General features: G+C 48.4%; 2 protein-coding genes across 5 annotated transcripts in view; both read left to right on the top strand.

The window, feature by feature from the left end:
• Positions 1-6,480, top strand: part of Top2a (DNA topoisomerase II alpha) — a 32,792-nt gene extending 26,312 nt beyond the window's left edge. For all 4 annotated transcript variants that reach the window (XM_090350795.1, XM_090350794.1, XM_090350797.1 and 1 more), the window contains exons 29-35: positions 359-449; positions 1,141-1,293; positions 1,513-1,636; positions 1,847-1,890; positions 3,636-3,767; positions 5,315-5,517; positions 5,741-6,480. In XM_090350795.1, the coding sequence (XP_090206921.1) occupies positions 359-449; positions 1,141-1,293; positions 1,513-1,636; positions 1,847-1,890; positions 3,636-3,767; positions 5,315-5,517; positions 5,741-5,869 (876 nt within the window). In that variant the 3' untranslated portion in view covers positions 5,870-6,480. The remainder of the gene's footprint in view (positions 1-358; positions 450-1,140; positions 1,294-1,512; positions 1,637-1,846; positions 1,891-3,635; positions 3,768-5,314; positions 5,518-5,740) is intronic.
• An 11,974-nt stretch (positions 6,481-18,454) lies between these two features.
• Positions 18,455-19,327, top strand: Gjd3 (gap junction protein delta 3). The gene has a single exon (XM_090351458.1). It carries the CDS (start codon positions 18,455-18,457, stop codon positions 19,325-19,327), a length of 873 nt encoding a protein of 290 aa, XP_090207584.1.
• The last annotated feature ends 6,595 nt before the right edge of the window (positions 19,328-25,922 follow it).

The raw sequence follows: 25,922 nt of genomic DNA, 5'->3' as shown, positions 1-25,922 counted from the left end.
AGTTAGCCTCACACATGTGAGACCCTGGGATCAATTCCTTGGTGCCACATAAACATGAAATTAAAATAAAAAGAAAAAAAACAACCATTAAAATTACCAAAAAGGGTGCTGGGAGTTTGGTGTAGTGGTAGAGTGCTTGCCTAACATGTACAAAGACTGGGGTTTGATTCCTCTGTACCACATACATCGAAGAAAAAAAGCCCAAGGACAGTGCTCAGGCCCCAGTTCAAGCCCCAGGACTTCCCCTTTCCCCCCCCCAAAAAAAAATATATATAATTAAAAAGTGTGAATAAGTTGTTTGTAATTAGCTATTTTTCTTGCTATGCTCTTTGTTTTGGTTTGGTTTTATATCTTTTAGAGTGAAAACACTGAGGGTTCATCTAAGGAGGATGGAATGGAAATAGAAAGCCTAAAAGAAAGATTGGAGAAGAAACAGAAAAGAGAACTAGGTATTACAATATTTTACAAATGGTATTTATTTTCTAGTATAAAACATAATTAATAGCTGGGCGCAGTGGCTCATGCCTATAATCCTAGCTACTCAGGAGGCTGAGATATGAGGATCATGGTTCAAAGCCAGCCCAGGCATAAAAATCCATGAGAACTCTTATCTCAAGTTAACAACCAGAAAACTGGAAGTGGCACTGTGGCTCAAATGGTAGAGCAATAGCCTTGAGCTGGAATGCTCAAGGACAGAGCCCAGGCCCGGAGTTCAAGCCCCAAGATTGACCCAAAAAAAAAAAAATAGTTAAGCAGACTTCTGTTATTACATGCTCATTTTTCTTTTCTCCCTTCTAGAACATCTAATCTTAGTCTTGTCTTTTTTCTTTTTCTTTCCTCACCTTACCCCTTTGAACAAACTTTCTCCCTCTCTTTCCTCTTCCCCCTACCACCTCCTTTCATACTGAAACTTGAATTCAAGGCCTTGTATACTCATTTAGCTTTTTTGCTCAAGTCTGGTACTATACAAATTAAGTCACACCTCCACTTTCTTGCTTTTTAGTGGTTAATTGGACCAGTGCCTAGGCCCTAAGTTCAAGTCCCAGGACCAGCACCTAAATAAACAAACACTAAGAAGCTGGATGTTTGGTGCATGAAGGGTCTAACTGTATGTAAATATGGTTTTAATTTTACCTCTAGGTACCAAGGCAAAGAAACAAACTGCATTGCCATTTAAACCTATCAAAAAAGGAAAGAAGAGAAACCCCTGGTCTGATTCAGAATCAGATATGAGTAGTACTGAAAGTAATTTTGATGTCCCTCCACGAGAAATAGAGCCACGGAGAGCTGCAGGTAAGGAAAACTGAAGACTGTACTGTACATGCTGTAAGATTTGAATGGCCAGTGACTTCAGTACTTAATTATAGTAATTAACTTTTGGAGCAGTAAATTACACTAAATTTTTGGAAGAATTAAACTGGAGCCTATATGTATATTCTTGAAATGTTATATCAGTCTTTGAGTTAAATGTGTCTAGTGCTCTCTCTAATTCCTTGCATATGTTTTTAACAGCAAAATCCAAATTCACAGTGGATTTGGATTCGGATGAAGATTTTTCAGATTTTGACGAAAAAAATGAAGATGACGATTTTGTCCCGTCAGATGCTAGTCTACCTAAGACCAAAGCTCCCCCTAAGTAAGCAATTTATCTAACATAGAATTTTTGTGGTGGTTGATTGGTTGTGGCAGTAGTTGTTTAGACTTGGGCACTCTACCATTTGAGCCATGCTTCTGACCCTCTCATACATACTCTACCATGCTTTTAACAGTAAATAATGCATTCTTTGTTGCTTTTTATTGTTTGATACTTAGAATTGGTTGTCAGGACATTATCTTTTTATTCTAGACATACTGAAAAAGAACTGAAGCCACAGAAAAGTGCCATGTCAGGTATGTGTTTAATAAGGGTAGTAAAGTATCTAACCTGTGTTCTTACCTGGTTTCATTATTATTTCAGCCATCTGTGTAGCTAGGATTATAAGTATGAGCCTCTAGTACCCAAGTAAAAAACTGTTCTTGTCAAAGAATTTTTAAATCATGGCACATTTATAATCCTAGTATTTGAGAGGCTGATAGAGGACTGCAAGTATGAAGCCAGCCTGGACTAGAGACAGGCCAAATCTCAAAATAACTAAAAGAAGCTGGGTATTTGTGGGTCATGCGTCTAATGATAGGTACTCAAGGCTGAGACCTGGTCAATTCTGATTCGAGGCCAGCTAGGCAGAAAAATCTATAAGATTCCATCTCTAATTGACCCACCATCCCCCCCCCAAAAAAAAATAGCTTGCTGAATGCCAGTGGCTCACACCTATAATCCTAGATATTCAAGAAGCTGAGACCTGAGGTTCTTGGTTCAAAGCCTAGCAGGAAATCCCATGAGATTCTTTTGATAGTCTTGGAACTTGTCACTGAGCTTTTATGCTGAAAGCTGACACTCTACTACTTGAACCCCAGTCCTACAGCTTCTTGGGAGCAGGGCTCAGAGTATATTAAGCATCTCAGAATGGCTTCAAATGACCATCAGATCTCAGCCTCCTGAGTAGCTAAGATTACAGATGTGGGCCCACTAGTGCTTGGCCCTTGAAATTCTTATCTCCAATATACTGCCAAAAAGCCAGTAGCTCAAGTGGAATAGCGAGCACCAAAGATGAGCCACTAAGTTCAGGCCCCAGGACAGAAAAGGGATAAACAAAAACAGCCAGCACGGTGGGTCACACCTGTAATCCTAGCTACTCAGGTGGCTGAGATCTGAGGATCAAAGCCAGCCCCAGCACAAAAGTCTATGAGAGTCTCATCTACAATTAACACTAGAAAATCAGAAGTGGCACTGTGGCTCAAGGGGTAGGGCGGTAGTCTTGAGCTCAGGGACAGTGTCCATGCCCAGAGTTCAAGCCCCACAACTGGCAAAGAGAGAGAGAGTAGGAGGGAAAGAACAAGACACCAAGGAAAAACTGGGCCATACACATGGATCGAGTGCTACATCAAGAAAAAATGTACACCTGAAAGAGTTCAAGCCCTGGCATTGGCACACACACACACACACACCCTTAAAATTAGAACAAAGTTTTAAGAATGTTTACTATATTCCAGAAAAGTGTTTAAAAAGCTCATAGACCAGGAGCATGGCCTACTGGTAGAATGCTCACCTAACATGTACAAAGCCTTGGGTTTGATTCCCTGGCACCACATACACAGAAAGCTGGAAGTGACCAGGCGCAGTGGCTCATGCCTGTAATCCTAGCTATTCAGGAAGCTGAGAACTGAGGATCAAGTTTAAAGCCAGGCCAGGCACAAAAGGACCTGAGACTTTATCTCCAATTAACTTCTAGAAAATGAGAAGAGGGGCTTGGCTCAAGGGTAGGGCAGTAGTCTTGAGCTAAAGAACTCAGGCACAGCTCCCAGGCAGAATTCAAGCCCCATTGACTCACCAAAAAAAAGCTGGAAGTGGCTCTGTGGCTCAAATATCAAAGTGCTAACCTTGAGCAAAAAAAAATGTCCAAGGATAGCATCCAAGCCCCAAGACTGGCAAAAGAGAAAGAAAGAAAAAAAGAAAGAAAGAAGCTCATAGCCGCAGCAACGCAGTCTCATGTATTTCCTATGCTGTCTATATGAACTGTTTTTCTTTCCACTTGAAGTAACTAATTTAGGTGATACTGAAGAAACTGTAGCCCCATCTTCAAGCCTTCCAGCTACTGACTTAGCAGCTAAAACGGAAATTCTAAATCCACCTAAAAAGAATGTGACAGTGAAGAAGACAGCAACAAAAAGTAAGCCTCAATCTTTGAGATGGGTTGACCTTGGGATTAATTGACTGGCCCCAAGTCAATTTTAACATTTATTTGTACTAGCCATGGTGCCAGTGATTCATATTACAATCCTAGTTACTCAGTTGGCTGAGATTTGAGGATCTCAGTTCAGAAATACCCCAGACAGATAAATCTGAGGGGTTTTTTTGTTTTTTGTTTTTTTTTTAAGATACATACACAGTGGGGGCGGGGAGGGACATTTAAAGATAAATACACATAAAAGAGTTGTAATGGCAGGCAGGCACAGAGGCTCCTGCTTGTAATCCTAGCTACTCAGGAGGATGAGATCTGAGGATCAAGGTTCAAAGCTAGCCCAGGCACTAAAAAGTCTGTGAGACTCTTATCTCCAATTAACCACTGGAAAATGAGAAGTGTCTCAAGGGGTAGGGTAGTAGCCTTCAGTTGAAGAGCTCAGGGACAATACTTAGGGCTCAGAGTTCAGGCCCCATGACCAAAGATAGATAGATAGATAGATAGATAGATAGATAGATAGATAGATAGATAGATAGATAGTTGTAATGGTTGTACAGAGTGATTACAATTCTATAAATCAGGTAATGGGTACAATTTTTCTTGGGAAATTGTCACCCCTTTTACTTTCCCTCAGTTTCCCTTTATTATTCCTGCCTATAAGTTGCCTAGTTCATTTTTTATGTATGTATTGACTGCCATGGCTGCATTTATTCACACTTTCTCCCTCCGTTTTTTGTAGTTGTTGTTTTGTTTGTTTGTTTGTTTCAGTAATGGGACTTGAACTCTGGTCCACAGAGCTGTTCCTGAGCTCTTAAGCTCAAGGCTAGCGCTCTAACACTTGAGCCACAGCATTGCTTCTGGCTTTTTCTGTATATATGGTACCAAGGAATTGAACCTAGGGCTTCATGCATGCTAGGCAAGCACTCCACATCTAGGCCAAACTCTGGCCCCCTCCCTTCATTTCTGAGGTCCTGGGCTTGAGCTCAGGGCCTGAGCACTGTCCTTGGACTTTCTCAAGGCTAGAGCTGTACCACTTGAGCCTCAGCACCACTTCCGGCTTTTTTCTATGTGTGTGGTACCGAGGAATCGAACCCGGGTCTTCATGCATGCTAGGCAAGCACTTTAACCACTAGGCCAAACTCCCGGCCCCTCTGAGGGACTTTTAAAGCTGGAAGTGAGCCAGGCACCAGTAGCTCAAGTCTAATCCTGGCTACTCAAGAGGCTGTAATCTGAGGATGAAGGTTCAAAGCTAGCCCATGCAGGAAGAGAGCCTAGCCGTGTCCAATTAACCCCTGGGGACAGTGTCCAGGCCCAGAGTTCAAGCCCTATAAAAGAGAGACACACACACACACACACGCACGCACGCACGCACGCACGCACGCACACACTCACACCTGGAAGTGGAGGTATGGTTCAAGTGGGAAAGTGCCAGCCATGTGTGAAAAAGCCAAGGAAGAGCTGATTGCCTGAAGTTCAAACCATAGTAACAGCACCAAAATAAAGTAACCATAATGAATTCCTGTGCTGACTTGCAGGTCAGTCTTCCACCTCTGTTGCTGGTACCAAAAAAAGGGCAGCAGCTCCAAAAAAAACCAAAACAGATCCAGCCTTAAGTTCTGATATCCCTCAGAAGCCTGACCCTGCCAAGAATAAGACTCGCCGCAAAAGAAAAATATCCAATTCTGATGATTCTGATTCCAATTTTGAGAATATCGTTTCTAAAGCAGCTACAAGCAAGGTATTTATCTCTTTCTAGTCCTTTGCTATAGATGTTTTAAAACTCCTAACTAAGCTTTTGCTCTTTGTTTAAAATACTTATAAGAAAATAAATTTAATCAGTCAATTAAGCAATAATTTTGGACCTATTCTTTACTAATTAGCAGAGGATAGAAAACCCCTTGTAATTTGGAAATTATACTATTAGATTGACATTGCCCAAATGGTTTGCATTTTCTCTTCAGAAATCCAAAGAGGAGACTGATGACTTCCTTGTAGACTTGCATTCATCTGTGTCTCCTCGGGCAAAGTCTGTACGAGCCAAGAAACCTATCAAGTACCTCGAAGAGTCAGATGAAGATGACCTGTTTTAAAATGTGGTAAATGGTCTCACTGAGCCTAAGACTGGTTTTAAAGTTACGTGAAGTTCTTAATTTCCTATCCTCTGAATACAGTTGAAGAAGACCTTTTAATACAAGACTAGCAAAGTAAAGTAAATAGAGCCCAGGGGGCATTAGCGCCTTACACAGGGTATGTACTGTCTAAATAACGACACTTGTGAATATTTTCTTCTCTACCTTATCTGTGTCTTATCTGTTTTCTTTGCCTCAAATCTGACTTCATATTCTTTTAGACTCATGAGATGGCAAATAATGAGAAGTTGCTCTTATCTTTGAATATCATCATGGGCTGAAGAAAGCCACCCTATGTCTGAATGACCTTGCAGTCATCAGGATGAAGGAAATTAGAACAGTTATTTGACTATGTCAACTCCTGACTTCTCCCCTCTGCTGCCTGAGTCCCTGTCTTACAGAACAGATTTCTAGGGAATGTTGAACTCTGATTTTAAGACCTTTCTGAATTTGTATATGTGTTGTATGTTTCTTAAGTAGTGTTATCCATGTTTTTGTAAATATTTACTATGTTTTTCTACTTAACTTTATCCCACTCATTTTGTATTTTAATAAAAATGTTCTAAACATTGCCAGTTGATTGCTTCCTCCCCCCCCCCCTTTTTTTTTTGCCAGTTCTGGGGCTTGAACTCAGGGCTTGCACGCTATCCTTGGGCTTTCTCAACTCCACCTACGGCTTTTTCTGTGTATGTGGTACCAAGGAATCAACCCAGGTCTCTAGGCAAGTACTCTACCACTAAGCAAAACTCACATTCCCCTCCCCACCCCCTTTTTTTTAAGCCCAAATTTTCTTACTCCTCACTGTTATAATCTTGCTACAAGACTGACAGCTTCTTGCCATGGTGACAGTTATAAGAGACCTAATTGAGACTAGTAAGTTTTTACTTAAGTACTAAGTTCTTCGTCTTCTCAACACTTTGATTGATAAAATAACTTTTTAAATGTATATATCTTAAGTAATGATTCACTACTTTAGCAATTATTTTGTTTGTTTTTTGCCGGTCCTGGGGCTTGAACTCAGTGCATGAAGACCCGGATTCGATTCCTCAGTACTACATACATAGAAAAACCAGAAGTGGTGCTCAAGCGGTAGAGCACACACCTTGAAGAAAAAGCCCAAGGACAATGCTTAGGCCCTGAGTTCAAGCACCAGGACTGGCCAAAAATAATCCATCCAGGCATGGTGGCTCATGCCTGTAATGCTAGCTACTCAGGAGGCTGAGATCTGAGGATTGCATTTCAAAGCCAGCCCATGAGACTCATATTTCCAATTAACCACTAGAAAATTGGAAGTAGTACCGTGCTTCAATAGGTAGAGCTGTAACCTTGAGCTGAAGAGCTCAGGAACAGTGCTCAGGCCAAGTTCAAGCCCCACAACCACTGAGGGGAAAAACAATAATACAGCCAAGCACAGTGACTCACATTTGTAATCCTAGCTACTCAGGAGGCTAAGATCTGAGGATCAGGGTTCACAGCCAGCCCGGACATGGAAGTCTGTAAAGATGCATTTCCAATTCACTACCAGAAAACGAAGTGGCACTGAGGCTCAAGGAGTAGGACAGTAGCCTTGAACTGAAGAGCTCAGGGACAATGGCCAAGCCCAGAGTTCAAGACCCAGAGCCAGCAAAAAAAAAAATAGAAAACATAATCCTGGGCTGGTGCCAGTGGCTCATACCTGTGATCCTACCTACACCAGAGGCTGAGATAGAGGATTGCCCGGGCAGGAAAGTCCATGAGGCTCTTCTTATCTCCATATAATAGCCACCAGATGACCAGAAGTGGTGCTATGGCTCAAGGGGTAAGACAGTAGCCTTAAGCTGAAGAAGATCAGGGACAACACACAGGCCCAGAGTTCAAGCCCCAGAGCCAACCCCCCAAAAAAAAAAAAAAAATGGATTTTCCTACCTAAGCTGAATGAACCACCATCCTCCTGAGTAGCTAGGATTACAGGCATAAGCCACTGGTGCCCAGCTTATTTAATATTTCATAGGCTACTGACATTCGAGGAGGTAAAAGTCCCACTTTTACAGCTGAGAATGTGACTTACTGGTAGAGTGCTTGCCTAGCATGCATGAAGCCCTGAGTTCAATTCCTCAGTACCATATACAGAAAGCCAAAAGTGCTATGGCTCAAGGAGTAGAGTACTAACTTTGAACCAAAGATGCTCCAGACAGTACCCAGGCAATGAATTCAAGCTCCAGGACTGGAAAGAGGAAAAAAAAAAAATCCCACTCCTAATACTTGATAGTTAGAACATGTTTTCCTGTGTACACTATATAAACGTAAATTTCAAATGAGTAGTTGTTAGGAAATAAGATTTAAAACTCCATGGGTCCGGCCTGGGAGTTTGGCCTAGTGGTTAAAGTGCTTGCCAAGCATGCATGAAGACCCGGGTTCGATTCCTCGGTACCACATACATAGAAAAAAGCTGGAAGTGGTGCTGAGGCTCAAGTGGTAGAGCTCTAGCCTTGAGAAAATCCAAGGACAGTGCTCAGGCCCTGAGCTCAAGGTCAAGACTGGCAAAAAAAAAAACTCCATGGGTCCATGCACTGAGGATCTTGGTTTAAAAAGGTAGTTCAGGGGCCTGGTAGGGTGGCCTAGTGATAGAGTGTTCACCCAGCATGCACAAGTTCCCAGGTTCAGTTCTCCAGAACCACATATACAGAAAAAATAGGAAGTGGTGCTGTGGCTCAAGTGTTAGAGCTCTGACCTTGAGAAAGCACAAGGACAGTGCTCAAGCCCTGAGTTCAAGTCCCACGACTGACAAAAAATGTAATAGAAAGATAGTCCAAATAGGGAAGCCTGTGAGACTCATCTCCACTTAGCTACCAGAAAACCAAAAATGGCATTACAGATCAAAAAGCTAAGTGGTAGAGCACTAGCCTTGAGCTAAAGAGATCAGAGACAGCTCCCAGGCAGGCCCTAAGTTCAAGCCCCACAACCAATAACAAAAAAAAAATGTGAACTGGGTGAGTTGGCTCATGCCTAGCTACTCAGCCTGAGATCTGAGGATCAAGGTTCAGAGCCAACCTGGTACAGAAGGACCTGAGACTTATCTCCAATTAACCTCTGGAATGGAAGCGGGGCTTACTTAGCTCAAGGGTACAGCAGGGCAGTAGCCTTGAGCTGAAGAGCTCAGGAACAGTGCCCAGATCCTCAGATCTCAGCCTCTGGAGTATCCATGAGACTCATTTCCAGTTAACCACCAGAAAACCAGAAGCAGAGCTATGGCTCAAAGTGCTAGGGTGCTGAGCAAAAAAGCTCAGGGACAGTACCCAGGCCCTGAGTTCAAACCCCATGACCAACAATGAAAAAGCAATACAGCTAGGTTCAGATGGCTCCGTTCCTAGCTACTTAAGCTAAAGACAAATCTTTTCTTATTTATGACTGGTATGCTACCACTTCAGTCAGCTTCTAATTTAGCATTTTACTTTTCTGTCAAGGCTAGATTGAACAGGTGTGAACCAACAACACTTAACTTTGTGTGTGTGTGTGTGTGTGTGTGTGTGTTTGTATTAGTATATTGGGCTTGAATTTATGACCTCACATTCCTGGTCAGCTTTTTCTTTCAAGGCCACTCTTGAACTATGTCTCCAATCATTCTGCTGGTTAATTGAAGAAAGTCTCTTCCTAAGCTAACTTTGAACCTAGGTCTTCACACACACACACACACACACACACACACACACACACACACACACACACACACCAATGCCTTGTGCTTATTAGTTTTACCTATTCAATAATTGCTATAAATGAAAGGGTATAATATCTTCTGGGTAGGGGAGGGGTTGGTTTGTTTTTTGGGTTTTTTTGTTTATTTTGTTTTTGTTTACCAGTCCTGGAGCTTAAACTCAGGACCTGGGCACTGTCCCTGAGCCTTTTTGTACTCAAAGCTGGTGCTCTACCTTTTGAGCCACAGCAACACTTCCAGCTTTTTTTCTTTTTTGGGGGGGGGAGAGGGGCGTGGGTCGCGGGTCGGTCTCAGAGTTCTTCAACTCAAGGCTAGTGCTCTACCACTTGAACAACAGCACCACTTCGGTTTTCTGGTGGGTTATTGGAGATAAGAGTCTCATGGACTTTCCTGCCTGGGCTATCTTTGAACTGTGATCCTCAGATCTCAGCCTCCTGAATAGCTAAGATTATAGGCATTAGCCACCTGTACCCGGCTACTTCCAACTTTTTCTAAAGTGATTTATTGGAGCTAAGAGTTTCATGAACTCTTCTACCAGGGTTGAGTTGGCTTTGAACCATGATCCACCAGCACTCAACTTTTCAGTTTTCAGTGTGTTTTGAAATTCATTTTCTATAAGTAGTTCCTTTAAAAAAAAAAAAAACTTCCTGGATATTCTTCCATTGTAGAGATTTATTTCCTCCCTCACCTATTGATGAACATTTGGGCTGTTTCCAGTTTGGCTCCATTATAATAAAGCTGTTACAACATTAGACTACATATCCTTTTCAGATGTAGTTTTCCATTTTTCTACAACTAGCTGAGAAATTAACCAAGCACTGATAGTTCATGCTTCTAATCCTCGCTACTCAGGAGAATGAGATCTGAGGATCTTAGTTTGAAGCCAGCTTGAATAGAAAAGTCCGTGCAATTCTTACCTCCAATTAACTACATACACACAGAGAGAGCCAGAAGTGGATCTGTGGCTCAAGTGAAAGAGCACTAGCCTTGAGCAGAAAAACTAAGAAACAGCACCCAGGACTTGAGTTCAATCCCCAGTACTAACACGAAAAAAGGAAAGGAAGTTTCTGGGGGTTTGTAATCCTATCTGATACTGAGGATTGCAGTTCAAAGCCAGCTGGGGCAAGTCCTTGAGACCTTTTTTTTTTGGGGGGTGGGGGCTTGAACTCAGGGCCTGGGTACTATATCTGAGCCTCTTTGTGCTCAAGGCCAGCATTCTACTAGAAAAGTCTCACAGGGACTTTTCTGCCCACTCTGGTTTCAAACCAAATCTTAGTCTCCTGAATCACTAGGATTTACAGGCATGAGCCACAGACATCCAGCTAACCATCAATAAGCCAGAAATGGAGCTATAGCTCAAGTGGCAGCGTGCTATCCTTAAGCATAAAAGCTCAAGGCAGTGCCCTGAATTCAAGACTCCAGATTGGCCCCAAAAAATACAAAACAAAACTGTTTTCAGGCCAGGTGCCAGTGGCTCATGCCTATAATCCTCACTACTCAGGAGGCTGAAATCTGATGTATGTGGTTCAAAGCCAGCCCAAGTAGGCTGTAAATCTGCTTAAAACTCTAGTCCAGAAAATGCCAGAAGTGGTACTGTGGCTCAAAATGGCAGAGTGATAGATAGCCTTGAGCAAAAGAGCTTAGGGACAGTGCCTAGGCCCTAAGGACCAACTGAAGCATTCTTTTTTTTCTTTTTTTTTGTCAGTCCTGGGTCTTGAACTCAGGGCCTGAGCACCATCCTTGGGCTTTCCTCAAGGCCAGCGCTATACCACTTGAGCCACAGCACCACTTCGGCTTTCTTCAGTGTATGCAGTACAAAGGAATTAAACCAAGAGTGTTGTGCATGCTAGGCAAGCACCCTACCACTAGGCCAAACTCCCGGCCCTGAAACAATTTTTTTCAAAGCAGAGTTATCATTTATATCTCCCCTTTTATTTTCCTTGGTACTTTTACAAGTCAGGCTTGTGTTTCTTTAGGGATGACAGTATATTCTAATTCCAAATTCATCCTGGTATCAAAAGTTGTTTATTTGACAATCATGAGGCTTGAACTTGGGGTCTGGACCCTGTCCCTGAGCTCTTTTGCTAGTATTCTACCATTTTTAGCCACAGGGCCACTTCTGGTTTTCTGAGGGTTGACAGTAAGAGTCTCACAGACTTTCCTGCCTTGGCTTTGAACCGTGATTCTCAGATCTCAGTCTCCTGAGTAGCTAGGATCACAGGTGTGAGACAACAATACTGCGCTGACTGTCAATAGCTACTCTAGCAAATGCTCTTTGAGATGAAAGAAAAGCAGCCCTACCTACAGGTGACCTTGTCTTCTGCCCACAGTGACCTTCAGCCAGTTTCCAGGATCTGTGCCAAGTGCACAGAATTGCTTTCAGAGATGGAGATTTGATGTTCTCTCTGCCAGCCAATTGGTCTGTATCTGACCTCATCTCTGTTCTGCCTTGTGGTGTTCTCCTTGAGAGATGCTGCAAAGGCTAGTCTTGAGTCTGGAGGCTAAAAATGATGGCTTGTGTGGAGATTGGGCAGAGCGGTGGAGAGGGAGAGGGACTACAGAGGATGCCTGAAGATGCAAGCCCTTCCCTACCCCAATCTCAGGGCAGTCTCTTCTACCTGTCATTTCACTCTGGACTTTCCAGAATGGAGGGACTTCCAAGGTCACTCAAATGAAGTCACAGTAGGAGGATCCAGCATATACACAACCTAAAGTTGGGTGAAATAGAGGAAATGGACAGAAGCCTTGATTTTGAGATAATGACCCCTTTGTCCATAGATGGAGAAGAAGATGCAAAGATACATGAAGTAAAGGGGGCGCTCCCCCGCTCCCCAGAAGGAAATGCACTGATTTGGGAAGGCCTGGCCTCCTCACTTCTGCAGCAGAGCTGCACAGGAGTGTCTGGGTGGGAATGAAGACTTGGGGGGAACTGAGTGTCCACAGGCCCCATTACAGGATGGAGGGCCAATGCAAAAAGAGATCTGCTGTAGCTAGGGCTAGTGACCCATCCTGAACTAGAAGTCTACATTTCCCAGCCTCCCTTGTACAAAGGCACAGTCATGGGACCACATCTAGGTCAGCTTCAGATCTGTGGGGTGGGCAAAGGACTCCTAGGGCACCTGTGCCAATGCAGTGTTGCTGCTCCTTGTCTTTGTATGTGCATACGTGCATACACATACACAAACACACATGCACATGCACATGCACTAGTCCTGGGGCTGGCAAACACTGATCTGCTTTTGCTCAAGGCTAGCATTCTATCATTTGAGCCACAGCTCCATTTCTGGCTTTTTGGTGATTAAGTGTTTAATTAGTAGAAGTCTAGGGATTTATCTGGCATAGCTTTGAATGTGATCCTCAGATCTCAGCCTTCTGAGTAGCTAGGATTGCAGGTATGAGCCACCGGTGCCTGACAGAAGCACCCCCAAATTCTGCTTTGATGGAACCGACATGCTAATATATTTATCTTGCACCAGATAAATTATAAAATATGCACATAAAGTCTACAATGACATAGTGACAGTGGAGAGGACATAGAGTTAAGAAGGGAGTGGGGTGCAGTTCAGGTAGAACTACTTTAGTGTAAGCGGAGCACAGGCAGAAAGATCGTCATGTTTTGACGCTGGCACTGGTATTCTTTGGTTGCAAACATGTCGGCACCTGCCTGTGTATGTGTCTGTGGGACTAGCCGGGCAGGGGAGGGTGAGGTGTCTGCAATGGAGTCGAGCAGGACAGGAGCCTCTCAGCCCAGCCTGTCTTTGAGTAGAGCCAAGCAGAACCAAGGCCACCAGATCTGGACAGTATCAGCAACACCTTCTCCCAGGCTGGACACGGCTATCTCAGAAGCAGAGCAGGCCCTGGAGATTACGCAGTCTCCTTTGTCTGGCCCTTCCTGGCATCGGGAGTTCGGTGGGGGGATACTGCGCGCGTGGTGATCGCAGGCTCTCCACCTCCTGTCCCACCTTAGCTACTACCTTGGCTCCTTTCCCACTCCCCACAGGCTGACAGGGGCTGGTGGGATTTTTCCAGGCTGGGACAGTGGCCTGACCCAGCAGGGGAATCACAGGGATGAGGCAGGGACCATCCCTGGACAGTCAGCAGATGCGACCCTGAGCCCCAGTGGCCAAAGGCAGAGGAAGCACAGGTGGAGGACAGGGAGGGGAGGTGCTTCACCCTGCATCCTGTTTTCAGAATGTGGGGCCCAGCATGTGCTATTTATTCCCTTTGAACTGGATCCAGGGCACCCCCAGGCACCGCCCCCTCCCCAGACATCACACACACACACACACACACACACACACACACACACACACACACACACACACACACACACGGGCCCACTCCCATGGATAATACAGGAGAGCTGGGAGGTTCCCCACATTCCCCAGCGGAGGTTAACCTAGAGTTTTTCCAGGCTGGGCTACACCCCTGAGCCAGGTGGGGGTAGGGCACATATTTCCTACCCTTTCCTGAAAGGCTGGCCTGGGAGCCCTGTCAGCTGATGGAAGACCACCTGATTGAGAGGGGAAATGGTACCTAACAGGGAGGCCCACTGCCCTTGCCCCCACTGGGATAGCATGGTGTGCCTCCAGGGCTGGCACTCTCAGTCTTCATTGGCCCAGGGACATCAACTGGGAAGTCAAGTCAGACTGGAGCGGGGCCAGTTTCTCCACAGGCTTAAGACTGTGGGCTCCAGCCAGGCACTGGTACCTCAGGCCTGAAATCCTAGCTGCTCAGGAGTTTGAGATGGGAGGGTCCTGACTCAAAGCCAGCCTGGGCAGAGAAGCCTGTGAAACTCATATCTACAATTAACCAGCAAAAAAAAAAAGAGAGAGAGAGAGAGTGGATGTGTGGTTTAAGCAGTAGAACACCAGTTTTGAGATAAAAATCTACGGGATAGTACTCCTCAGTTTAGTACTGGCGTGCACACACACACACACACACACACACACACACACACACACAAGAACACAGGGAACAAGGGTGAGACCTGAGACCACAGATAAAAGTCAGCCTGGGCAGGAAGCCTATGAGACTCATCTCCAATTAACCACCAGAAAACTGGATGTGGACCTGTGGCTCAAAGTAGTAGGACGGCTACTGAGTGAAAAAGCTCAGGGAGGGGCTGGGAGTTTGGCCTCGTGGTAGAGTGCTTGCCTAGCACGCACGAAGACCCGGGTTCGATTCCTTGGTACCACATATGTAGAAAAAAGCCGGCAGTGGTGCTGAGGCTCAAGTGGTAGAGTGCTAGCCTTGAGAAAGTCCAAGGACAGTGCTCAGGCCCTGAGCTCAAGCCTCACAACTGGCAAAAAAAAAATAAGCTCAGGGACAGTTGTTAAGGACTGAGTTCAATCCCCACAACCAACACAACAAAATAGCGCGCGCACACACACACACACACACACACACACACACACACACACACACACACGGGCTCTAAGCTATGCACTAAATTGCTCAAGCCTATAATCTTGGCTACGTGGTAGGCAGAAACTAGAGGATCACAGTTCTCAGCCAGTCGCAGCCAAAGATCCACAGGACTCCATCTGAACCAGTGAATGGCTGGATGCGATGGCATGCACTAGCTATCTCAACTAGGGGAAGTAGAGGCACACACCTGCCATTCGCCGGCCCGTGGGGAAGCACACATAGATGGGTGATAGCCCAGGCCAGCCAGGGCAATACATTGAGGCCCTACCTTGAAAATAAGCAATTTGTACGGTGTTGAGTTGGCATTGTACAGAAATTAATAGCTATATTGGTCTAGAAATGTTAAACTTAATTTTTTTTCATTTATACAGGGGTAAACACACTGTATTAAATATGTAAGGTCTTATCTAAGTGGGTTTGATTACAGAAACTAATAAAGTATTCTCTAAATAATAAGAAAAAAAATAAGCAATTTGAAAGAGTTTAGGCACAGCCTTGATAACATGAGGCCTTGAGTTCAATCCCAGTATAGGCAAAAAGAAAAGAAACAGATGTACTGAGTATGAGACCAGGATCTGCTGTTTCCTGGCTGAATGACTATGGGTAAGTCTGAGCCTCAGTTCCCCTGCCAGGGACAGATAGCCAGTCAGGTGCACAGGTGAGCAGGAGATGGCGTTTGGGCTTTGCAGGCTCCTACACCGTAAAAGGGACCAACACAACATCTCAACCAGGCCAGGTGCTGATGGCTCACGCCTGTAATCCTAACTACCCAGGAGGCTGAGATCTGAGAATCATCGTTCAAAGCCATTCCAGGCAGGGAAATCCACGAGACTCTTATCTCCCACTAACCACCAGCAAGCCAGAATTGGTGCTGTGGTTCAAAATGGTAGAGTGCTAGCCTTGAGCACAAGAAAAAAGCCAGAAGTGGAGCTATAGCTCAACTGGTAGAACGAACACCTGCCTTGAGGAAAAAAAGAAAGAAAACAAAAAACAAAGGGACAGTGCCCACCTGTCCACACACATACACACACACACACACACACACACACACACACACAAAATCTCAACTTGGGAGTGTCTTTACCCCTGGCTACTCAGGCCCCCATCAGACATCCTGATTCCCCTGCCAGATGGGACATCTTCACATCTTCTGCCCTCTAGAGTAGGAGGGGAGGCCTCCTCATTCACTTTAGAAAACACCATGTGCATCCCAGCAAATGTGAGTTCAGAGAAGAGGGAAGGCGCCGGCCATTCTCGACAGTCATGTTTTTCCACACGGGATTTTTCCACGCACTGGCGTTTGGAGGGTTTTGTAACGTGTTTAGGACCTGAACTTGCTGGGCAGGGATGGTTCACATCCGTCATTCCAGTCACTTGGAGAGGGGGATTGGGAGTGTGGGAGTTCAAGACTTCATCTCAAACCATGACTACATGTGGTGGCACATAGCTGCCATCCTAGTACTGAGAAGTAGGAAAGTGGAAAACGGGGCTTGTGGTCCAGACCATCCTGGACTTACACTTGAGAACCTATTCGAAAAATAACCAAGCAAAAAAAAAGGGGGTGGGGGCTGAGGGTGTGGCCCAAAGAGATGGAGTGACTGCCTAGCAAGGGCAAGGCCCCAAGCTCAACTTCCAATACCACCAAAAAGGAGAAAGGAGAGGGAGGACAGTCATCACACAGCCATCCATGAAACTTGGAGGACAGCCTGCCCAGCCCCTTTGGGAAATGCTCAATGATTCGTCCAAGGTCAAGGAATGGCAGAGCCAGAGCCAGAATCCATTAGATGTTTGCTGCCTCCTAATCACCAGCACGAACCTGTCACCAGGGCTAAGGATCCCGGCTAAGGACCACCCTCCTCAAGGGGACAGTCGCCTACAGTGAATCCAGGCCCCTCATTCTGGGGTGACTGTTAGGGAACCACTTCCATGGACCCCCCCTGGCTCCCTCAATAAAGTCTGGAGCTCTGGTTAATTCCCACCCATCTCCAGGTGGAGACACAGCTAGCTATGGGATGGGCATGAAATGAGGGGAAGGAAAGGGTGGGCTGGCACAGCCCCACTAGGGGCGTGGCCCTGGGTCTGCCCCAAGGTGGGGCCAGTCAGCAGGGTCACCCTGTCCCTTTAAGAGAAGGGGGAGAGCTAGCCCCTCTCAGCCATCCTGTCCTGTCAACCACCCAGCCAAATCCAAAAAGGAAAATGAAAGAGGGACCAGGAGAAACAGGTCCCAGCTGTCTCCCGGCAGAGTCCTGTCCTCAGCACTAACTCTCCAGCTTCAGGGTAAGTGGGGCTGGGAGTGGGGCTGGGGGCTCAGGGGTCTGTGGGTTCCTGTGGGAGTGTGTGCGTCAGACAGGGGAGACGCTCAGATCTGTGGGAAGAAGTACAAGAGGGGGTGGGAGAAGGCCACCCCAAATTCCCACCCTGCTGGGGGAGGAGTGGGAGGGAGCACGGCCCACAGGGATCCTGAAGAGTCAGGAAAGCCAAGGCCAAGGTTGTTGTGCCCATCCCTAATCCACAGAGAAGTTCACTGCAGTGGAAAGAGCAAGAGAAAAGGTAGGCAGAGAGAGGGGCGTGAGGGGTCTCACAGTCCGCCTCTGTATCCTGCTCCCAGGGACCTCAAATGAGGCCCCAGGCCTGGCCTCCCTTCTTACGGGCCTAAGGTCTAGCCGAGTGGGGTCCATGGACGTCTAGCTAAACACCAGGATGGTGTCTCTTCCGCAGCCCCCTCTGTCTCCGGAGAGAAGAGAACCTGCGCTGAGAACCACCTACGACACTCAGCAGGTCCTGCCCAGGGTTTCCGGGTGGTTTTGAGTCGGTGCTGGTCCTGGGACTCGAGTTTAGGGCCCAGGTGCGTCCCTGGGCTTCGCGTGGTGGTTACGCAGGCGGACAGGGGGTTACAGATACCTAAGTCAGCTACAGAGGACGTCGGGGTTTTGTTTCTTGTTTGCGGGAAGGGGGACAAAGTCACTTCCTTCTCTTGCGCTCTCCCAGTTTTTTCCTTTCCGTTCCCCCACCTTCCCGGGCTTTCGTACTCCCCGCCGGTGCTCCACCACTTGAGCTACAGTAGCTCCACTTGTAGAGCTCTCTGCTGGTTAACTGATAGGCATCTCGCGGACTTTCCTGCCCGGGCTGACTGGCCAGCCCACCACCCCCGATGGATCCTCACATCTCAGCCTCCTAAATAGCTAGGATTACAGGGTGAGCCGCGGAGGGGGGGCGGGGAGGGAGGGGGGCGCCCCGGCTGGGGCTTCCAGGCTTAACTCCTCCGTGCCCACAACACCCGGCTGAGCCCAGGCTTTTCTGGCCGCCGTCTCCAGCTCAAGTTGGAGACCCCGAGATGGGTCCCCTCGGATGGGCGTGGACGGGGCAGGGCCTGCCCGGCCCCCGCCGCTGACGGCCCGTGCCCCCGCCGCGCGCCCCCAGCCATGGGGGAGTGGGCGTTCCTAGGCTCGCTGCTGGACGCCGTGCAGCTGCAGTCGCCGCTGGTGGGTCGCCTGTGGCTGGTGATCATGCTGATCTTCCGCATCCTGGTGCTGGCCACGGTGGGCGGCGCGGTGTTCGAGGACGAGCAGGAGGAGTTCGTGTGCAACACGCTACAGCCCGGCTGTCGCCAGGTCTGCTACGACCGCGCCTTCCCCGTCTCCCACTACCGCTTCTGGCTCTTCCACATCCTGCTGCTGTCGGCGCCGCCGGTTCTGTTCGTCATCTACTCCATGCACCAGGCCAGCAAGGAGGGCGGCGGCGGCGGCGCGGAGGAGGCGGCGGCGGCGGCGGCGGCGGCGGCGGGGCCCCCGCGCGCCCCCCGCGCCCTGCGCGCCCGCCGCGCGCGCCGCTGCTACCTGCTGAGCGTGGCGCTGCGCCTGCTGGCCGAGCTGGCCTTCCTGGGCGGCCAGGCGCTGCTCTACGGCTTCCGCGTGGCCCCGCACGTCGCCTGCAGCGGCCCGCCCTGCCCGCACACCGTCGACTGCTTCGTCAGCCGGCCCACCGAGAAGACGGTCTTCGTGGTCTTCTACTTCGCCGTGGGGCTGCTCTCGGCGCTGCTCAGCGTGGCCGAGCTGGGCCACCTGCTGTGGAAGGGCCGCGCGCCGGCCGGGGAGCGCGGAGCCCGCGGCCATCGCGCGCTCGGCCCGGCGCGCAAGCCGCTCCCCCCGCCGCCGCCGCCGCCGCCGCCCCCGGCCCCGCCCTCGCCGCGCGCCGACCCGGACCCCGACCCCGGCGCCCCGCCCGCCTACGCGCACCCGGCGCCCGGCCGCGGCCCCGCGGCGCTGGCTCCCGCCCGCCCGGACCTGACCGTCTAGGGGCCGGCCGAGCCCCCTCCCTCCAGGGCCAGGCGGCCAAAAGCCAGACGCTGCCTCCGCGAGGACGCTCGCCGCCTGGGCAGGAGGTGGACGCGCGCTGGAGACGACTCTGCTCGGGGTGGCACCGCCACGCCTCCCTCGGCGTCCAACTGCGACTACCGAACCGGGTCCTCGGGGAGGGCTGGGGGGGGCACGGGGGGGGCTCCCGCGGGAGCAGGTCCAGGTCCCTGAGGGTGCACCCCAGAGCCCTCTGGGCGGGGTGCCTGCACGCGGAAAGCCCAGCTGAGCTCTACGAGCCTGGCATGCGGTGCATGCACACAACCTGTGCAAGTTGCACCCGTGCACGCCTATGCACGTGCACGCACAGGAACGCCCCCCCCCGCCCTCCAAGTAAGTTGTGTGCATACACGCATGTGCGTGGACACCTCCTGGATGCGTTCTGCATGTGTGTGTAACAGACGTGTATGGCGGTTGTGAATTCTGTGTGTGCATGGTGTGCAGGCATTATGGATCGGTTCATTCAGCCCCAGATCTGCGCGCGCCCAGCCCTGCGGGAACTCTAGGTGCAGGTCCGGGGCCCACCGGGGTTTCCCCTCCCTGCTACCTCACAGCTACCTGGAGGGTGTCCCTCCCGAGGGAGCGCACCAACGGAAGGCAGGAGAGGGGAGGCCCCCCTCTCTCCTTCCCAGTCCCAGCCCTGTAGGTAGGTCTGTACACCCAGAGGTGCAGTGAAGAAAGGACTTATTCTTGTCTTTTCTTTTTCTGTCCACACACACACACTGTTCTCTCTGCTAACACAGTCAAGAACCTTCCATCCTCAGGAGAACACTGTCTTCTTCCTGCCCAGGGGTTGAGAGCTCAGAGGAGGCCCACCCTGTCCTGCCTCTTCTTGCCCCCACCTGTCTTCTGCCACCACAGAGGCCCACTCTTTACCAGCGCAATCGGGACCAAGTGACAAACGCAGGGCCCTGTCACAGCTGCTCCCCAGGCTCTGACCACACCACCACCCTAGCCTGCCCGTTTCTGCCTCTCTGTCTCTTTCTGAAGTTCCATGAATTCCTCTTCTTCCTCGAGCTTGCTTTTGTGTGTGTGTGTGTGTGTGTGTGTGTGTGTGTGCGCGCGCGCGCGTGCATGTGTGTGTCAGTACTGGGACTTGAACTCAGGACCTCATGCTTTCCCATAGATATTTTTTTGGGGGGGAGATCCGTCATGGGGCTTGAAATCAGGGTCTGGGCACTGTCTGGAGCTCTTTTGCTCAAGGTTAACGCTCTGCAGATGAGAGTCTCATGGACTTTGCTGCTTGGGCTGGCTTTGAACTGTGATCCCAGAACTCAGCCTCTTGAGTAGCTAGGATTATAGGCATGAGCCACCAGCTCCCTTGTCTTCTCCCTTGACTTTTTTTCCAATCCCATGGCCTGACTTCCAATCTGTGCTAGGATTTCTTTTCTTTCCTTTTTGCCAGTCCTTGGGCTTCACCTGAGCGACTGGGCACTGTTCCTGAGCATCGGCTCAAGGCTAGCACTCTGCCCTTGAGCCACAGCATCACTTCCAGCATTTTTTTGTGTTTGTGGTACTGAGAATCAAATACGGAGCTTCATGCATGCTAGGCAAGCACTCTACCATTAAGTCACATTCCCAGGCCTCTCTTCTTTTCTTTTGGCTTGAGAGTAGGACTGGAACTTGGAACCTGATGTTTTTGCTCATTGGCTAGGGCTCTACCAGCTGAGCCATGCCTCCAACCCCCATGCAAAGGTTTCTATTCCTAGCAGGTGTCCTGCTGGCTTGTTCCTTACTTAAGCAGACTCCCTGCCTCCCCTAGCTAATGCCTGCCTGGTTTTGGTCTTGCTTAGAAGCAAACGACTACCCTGGGCAGTGGCCTTTCCTGGAAGCCCCACCCTAAATCAGAGCCAGGCACCCCATGTCCTGAACTTCCCTGGGGAAAGCCCGGCTACTGGGTGGCCTGTTTCCCCTGTTACAGCACAGTGTTAGGAGCCTTTGGTGAGAAACCCAAGTGGTCTCAGGCCCACTCCATCACAAGCCTTAACACATACCCACAGCTCTGGGTCTGGCCCTTGGGCCTTTCTGTGCAAATGCAGGGGCAGCTATCCAGCTCTTTTCCAGTAAGCTCACAAATATTTGTTGAGCACCTACTATGTGTCCAGGAGGCAATGTCTGGGATCAACATCACTTGATAAAAAAGCATGTGAATCATATTTCAAATTTTCCACTAACTGCATTATTAAAGAGAGCGAGAAAAAAGGAAACATGTGAGTGGTGTTTATATTTTCTTCTCTCTGCAGCCCATCATTGGTATTAAAAAGTCTTAAGGAGGGCCGGGAGTTTGGCCTAATGGTAGAGTGCTTGCCTAGCATGCACGAAGACCCGGGTTTGATTCCTCGGTACCATATACATAGCAAAAAGCCGGAAGTGGTGCCAAGGCTCAAGTGGTAGAGCTCTAGCCTTGAGAAAGTCCAAGGACAGTGCTCAGGCCCTGAGCCCAAGCCCAGGACTGGCAAAAAAAAAAAAAAAAAAAAGTCTTAAGAAGACATTTTAGTCTTTGGGGTTTGAACTCAGGGCATCAGCCTTGCTCAGCAAGCATTCGGTAGCCTTCAGTGTTCTCATGAGGGGTCTCCAAATCTGGTGTGGACTTTACCCTCAGCACACCTCAGTTTCCACCAGTTCCATGGCCTGCCCACCACACATGGCACGTCACAGACCTCCCTGTGGGGCTGGAGCCCACAGCCCCTGCCCCCGGGGACTGGCTGACCATCTACTGACCACATCTTCAGTTCAACATTTTACCTCCTAACCATTATCCCCCTATGTTTGAGACTCATTACCACGCTGCACAGAGGGATTCTGTTGCCCCAGGTCTGGAGATGGTCTGCAGCTCTGCTCCAGCCCCTCTAAGACCAAGCTGTGTGTGTGTGTGTGTGTGTGTGTGTGTGTGTGTGTGTGTGTGTGTGTGTGTGTGTGTGCATGCCTGGGAAAGAACCACCTCAAGCCAGGCGCTGTCATTCTAGCCATTCAGGAGGCTGAGGATCTGAGGATCATTATTCAAAGCCAGCTTGGACAGGAAAAGGCCTCAAAACTGGAAGTGAAGCTGTGGCTAAAATGGTAGAATGCTAGCCTTGAGCAAAAAAGCTAAGGCACAGAGCTCAGGCACCGAATTCAAGCCCTAATAACAGCACGTGCACGCTTGCGCACATGTGCACGCACACACACACACAAACACGAGAAAGATGAGCTGGAGCCAGCCCTGTAGTCCCCAACTGTGAGAAAACCAGCACCGGACAACACTTCCCCAAGGGGAATTCGTCAGTGTGGGGGTCTCTGCTGGTTGTCGTAATGATCAGAGACTCAGATAGCTTTAGTAAGAAGGGCATACAGATGCCAGGACACTCTTGCAAAATAAAATATTGTTACATCCAAGTTTAAGAGAGATATTTACACAGTGAATAATCGTGTTAAATTGCCTTAGCCCAGTACCCAACCCTGGCTTATGTGGCATTGCTGTTGTTGCTTTTTTTATTATTCCAGTTCCTCTAGGCTCTGGTGGCTCACATGTATAATCCAGGAGGCTGAGAGGTGAGGACTACAGTTCAAAGCCAGCCTAGCCAGGAAAGTTCATGAAATTCTTACCTCCACCTAATCATCAGAAAACCAGAAATGAAGCTTGAAGTGGTAGAGCACTAACCTTGAGAAGAAAAATCTCAGGAATGGTATCCAGGCTCTGAATTCAAGCTCCACACCAAATGTTTCAATGTCCAGTGTTCCAATGTCCACCTGTAGCATGGCATTTGCCTATGCTTTTTGTACAGAATAGCATCTGGCCTGCTAGATTAAAAAATCCTCATTTGGGGGTTGGGGGAGGGAAATAGGGACAAAAACCATGAGAAGGAGTATCAATGTGTGAAAAGTAATGCACGCACTACCTGAGGAATATAACTGTAACCTCTCTGTACCTTACCTCGACAATAAAAAAAAATTCTTATTTAGAAGCACAAATGAATGCATTGAAATACATAGCACATCCTCATCTTCTTGTATAGTATAATATGTGATAGCACACTGATCTTTGAATGTATGCACACAAGAATTTTTTTTTTTTTTGCCAGTTGTGGGGCTTGAGCTCAGGTCCTGGGCACTGTCCTTGGACTTTATTTTGCTCAAGGCCAGTTGAGCCTCAGCACCACTTCTGGCTTTTTCTATGTATGTGGTACCCAGAATTGAACCCAGGGCTTCAAGCATGCTAGGTGAGCACTCTACCACTAGGCCAAACTCTCGGCTAAAGATATATATTTCTGGCCGGGAGTTTGGCCTAGTGGTTAAAGTGCTTGCCTAGCATGCATGAAGACCCGGGTTTGATTCCTCGGTACCACATACATACATAGAAAAAAGCCGGGAAGTGGTGCTGAGGCTCAAGTGGTAGAGCTTTAGCCTTGAGAAAGTCCAAGGCCAGTGCTCAAGCCCTGAGCCCAAGCCCAGGACTGGCAAAAAAAAAAAAAAAAAAAAAAAAAAGATATATACTTCTTTTTTAGTAGTGGGGATCGAACCCAAGACACTGGGGTTGCTAGGCAAACACTTTGTCACTGAGCTACTTCTCAGCCCAAGAAATTTTATACATTCCTTTTTTGGACTCAGGGCCTGGGCCCTGTCTTTAGACAGTTTTTTTGCTCAAGGCTAGTGCTCTGCCACTTGAGCCACACACAGCACCATTTCTGGCTTTTTCCTGTGTGTATGGTACCGAGGAATTGAATCTGGTCTTTGTGCATATTGGGCAAGCACTCTACCACTAGGCCAAATTCCCAGCCCCCAGCACCAAATTTTCTACTTTAATTTCAGTTTCCCAAAGGTGTTAGAAAATATTTCCCAGAAGAAAAGCATCTCTTTCCAAGGTGCTCGCTGGAGAGGGTCTTAGACAAGGAGCTGCTGCCCCCTGGTGGCCGGTGTGGAAATGCTGGGGCCCTCCAGGGGACGGAATCCTCTGGTTCTCCTTTGCCTAGGGCACTGAGCTCCTCCCACTACCCTCCCTCCCCCACCAGACACACTGTGATGCCTCTTCTGGGCTTCCAAGGATCCTATAAAAAGCCTGGTAAAGTGAGGGAAAAGGATGACAGTGTACTTTTTTTTTTTTTTTTTTTTTTTTTGCCAGTCCTGGGCTTGAGCTCAGGGCCTGAGCACTGTCCTTGGACTTTCTCAAGGCTGGAGCTCTACCACTTGAGCCTCAGCACCACTTCCAGCTTTTTTCTACGTACGTGGTGCCGAGGAATTGAACGCGGGTCTTCATGCATGCTAGGGAAGCACTTTAACCACTAGGCCAAACTCCCGGCCCCCAACATTGTACTTCTTACCTGACTTATGTAACTAACTCCTCTGTGCAGCACCTTTCTTTTTTTTTTGTCCATTTTATGGCTTGAACTCAAGTCCTTGAGCCTGTGTGCTCCTTGTGCCACAGCACCATTTCTGGCTTTTTCTGTGCATGTGGTACCAAGGAATTGAACCCAGGCTTCATGCATGCTAAGCAAGCACTCTACCAGTAGGCTACACTCCCAGCCCTGTATATCACTTTTTTTTTTTTTTTTTTTTTTTTTTTTACCAGTCCTGGGCTTGAGCTCAGGGCCTAAGCACTGTCCTTGGATTTTCTCAATGCTAGAACTCTACCACTTGAGCCTCAGCACCACTTCCAGCTTTTTTCTATGTATGTGGTACGGAAGAATCGAACCCAGATCTTCGTGCATGCTAGGGAAGCACTCTACCACCAGGCCAAACTCCCGGCCTGTATATCACTTTTATAATAATTTAATAATATAATTTAAAAAGCCCTGGGGCTGGGGTGGACTGAGCCCTGGGCTCAGCTTATGTCACTGTCTGACTTTGCTCCAGGACTCTGCTGTCTCCCAAATAAAACATGCAGTGGTGGGAGGGAAGGCAGGCCACACAGTCCCGGTGCTCATGCAGTCTGTCCTTTGCCTGCTGCATAGCATGGGGTGTCCTAGATGTAGAGTACTTGCTTAGCATGCTCAGGCCCTGAATTCAACCCCCAGGACTAACAAAAAGGAAAAAGTGGCCTCAGGGTGGACAGGACAGCAGCTGAGTCCTTCCTGGAGGTGCAGGGATGGAGAAGAGATGTCCAGTCTTCCCATTTCCTGCACTTAGGGAGCTAGTGTTGATGTCTCTTGCCACCAAATCCCTGGCCTGTGACACCTGTCACTCATATGAAGATCAAGGCTTTTGGCTGGGAGCCGGAATGTGGCTTAGTGGCAGAATGCTCGCCTAGCATGCACGAAGCCCTGGTTTGATTCCTCAGTACCACATAAACAGAAAAAACCAGAAGTAGTGCTATGGCTCAATAGTAGAGCACTAACCTTGAGCAAAAGAAGCTCAGGGATAGTGCCCAGGTCCTGAGTTCATGTCCCAAGACTGGCCAAAATAAAAGCTAGGAGTGTGGCCTAGTGGTAGAGTGCTTGCCTAGCATGCACAAAGACCCAGGTTTGATTCCTTGGTACCACATTCATAAAAAAGCTGGAAGCAATGCTGTGGCTCAAGCAGTAAAGCGCTAGCCTTGAGGAAAGCCCAAGGACACTGCTCAGGC

Source organism: Megascapheus bottae, chromosome 17 (genome assembly GCF_031878675.1).
Source record: "Megascapheus bottae isolate mThoBot1 chromosome 17, mThoBot2.hap1, whole genome shotgun sequence".
NCBI classification, from domain to species: Eukaryota; Metazoa; Chordata; class Mammalia; order Rodentia; family Geomyidae; genus Megascapheus; species Megascapheus bottae.
The sequence above is the reverse complement of the archived record's forward strand: the minus strand, read 5'-3'. Positions and strand labels throughout refer to the sequence as shown.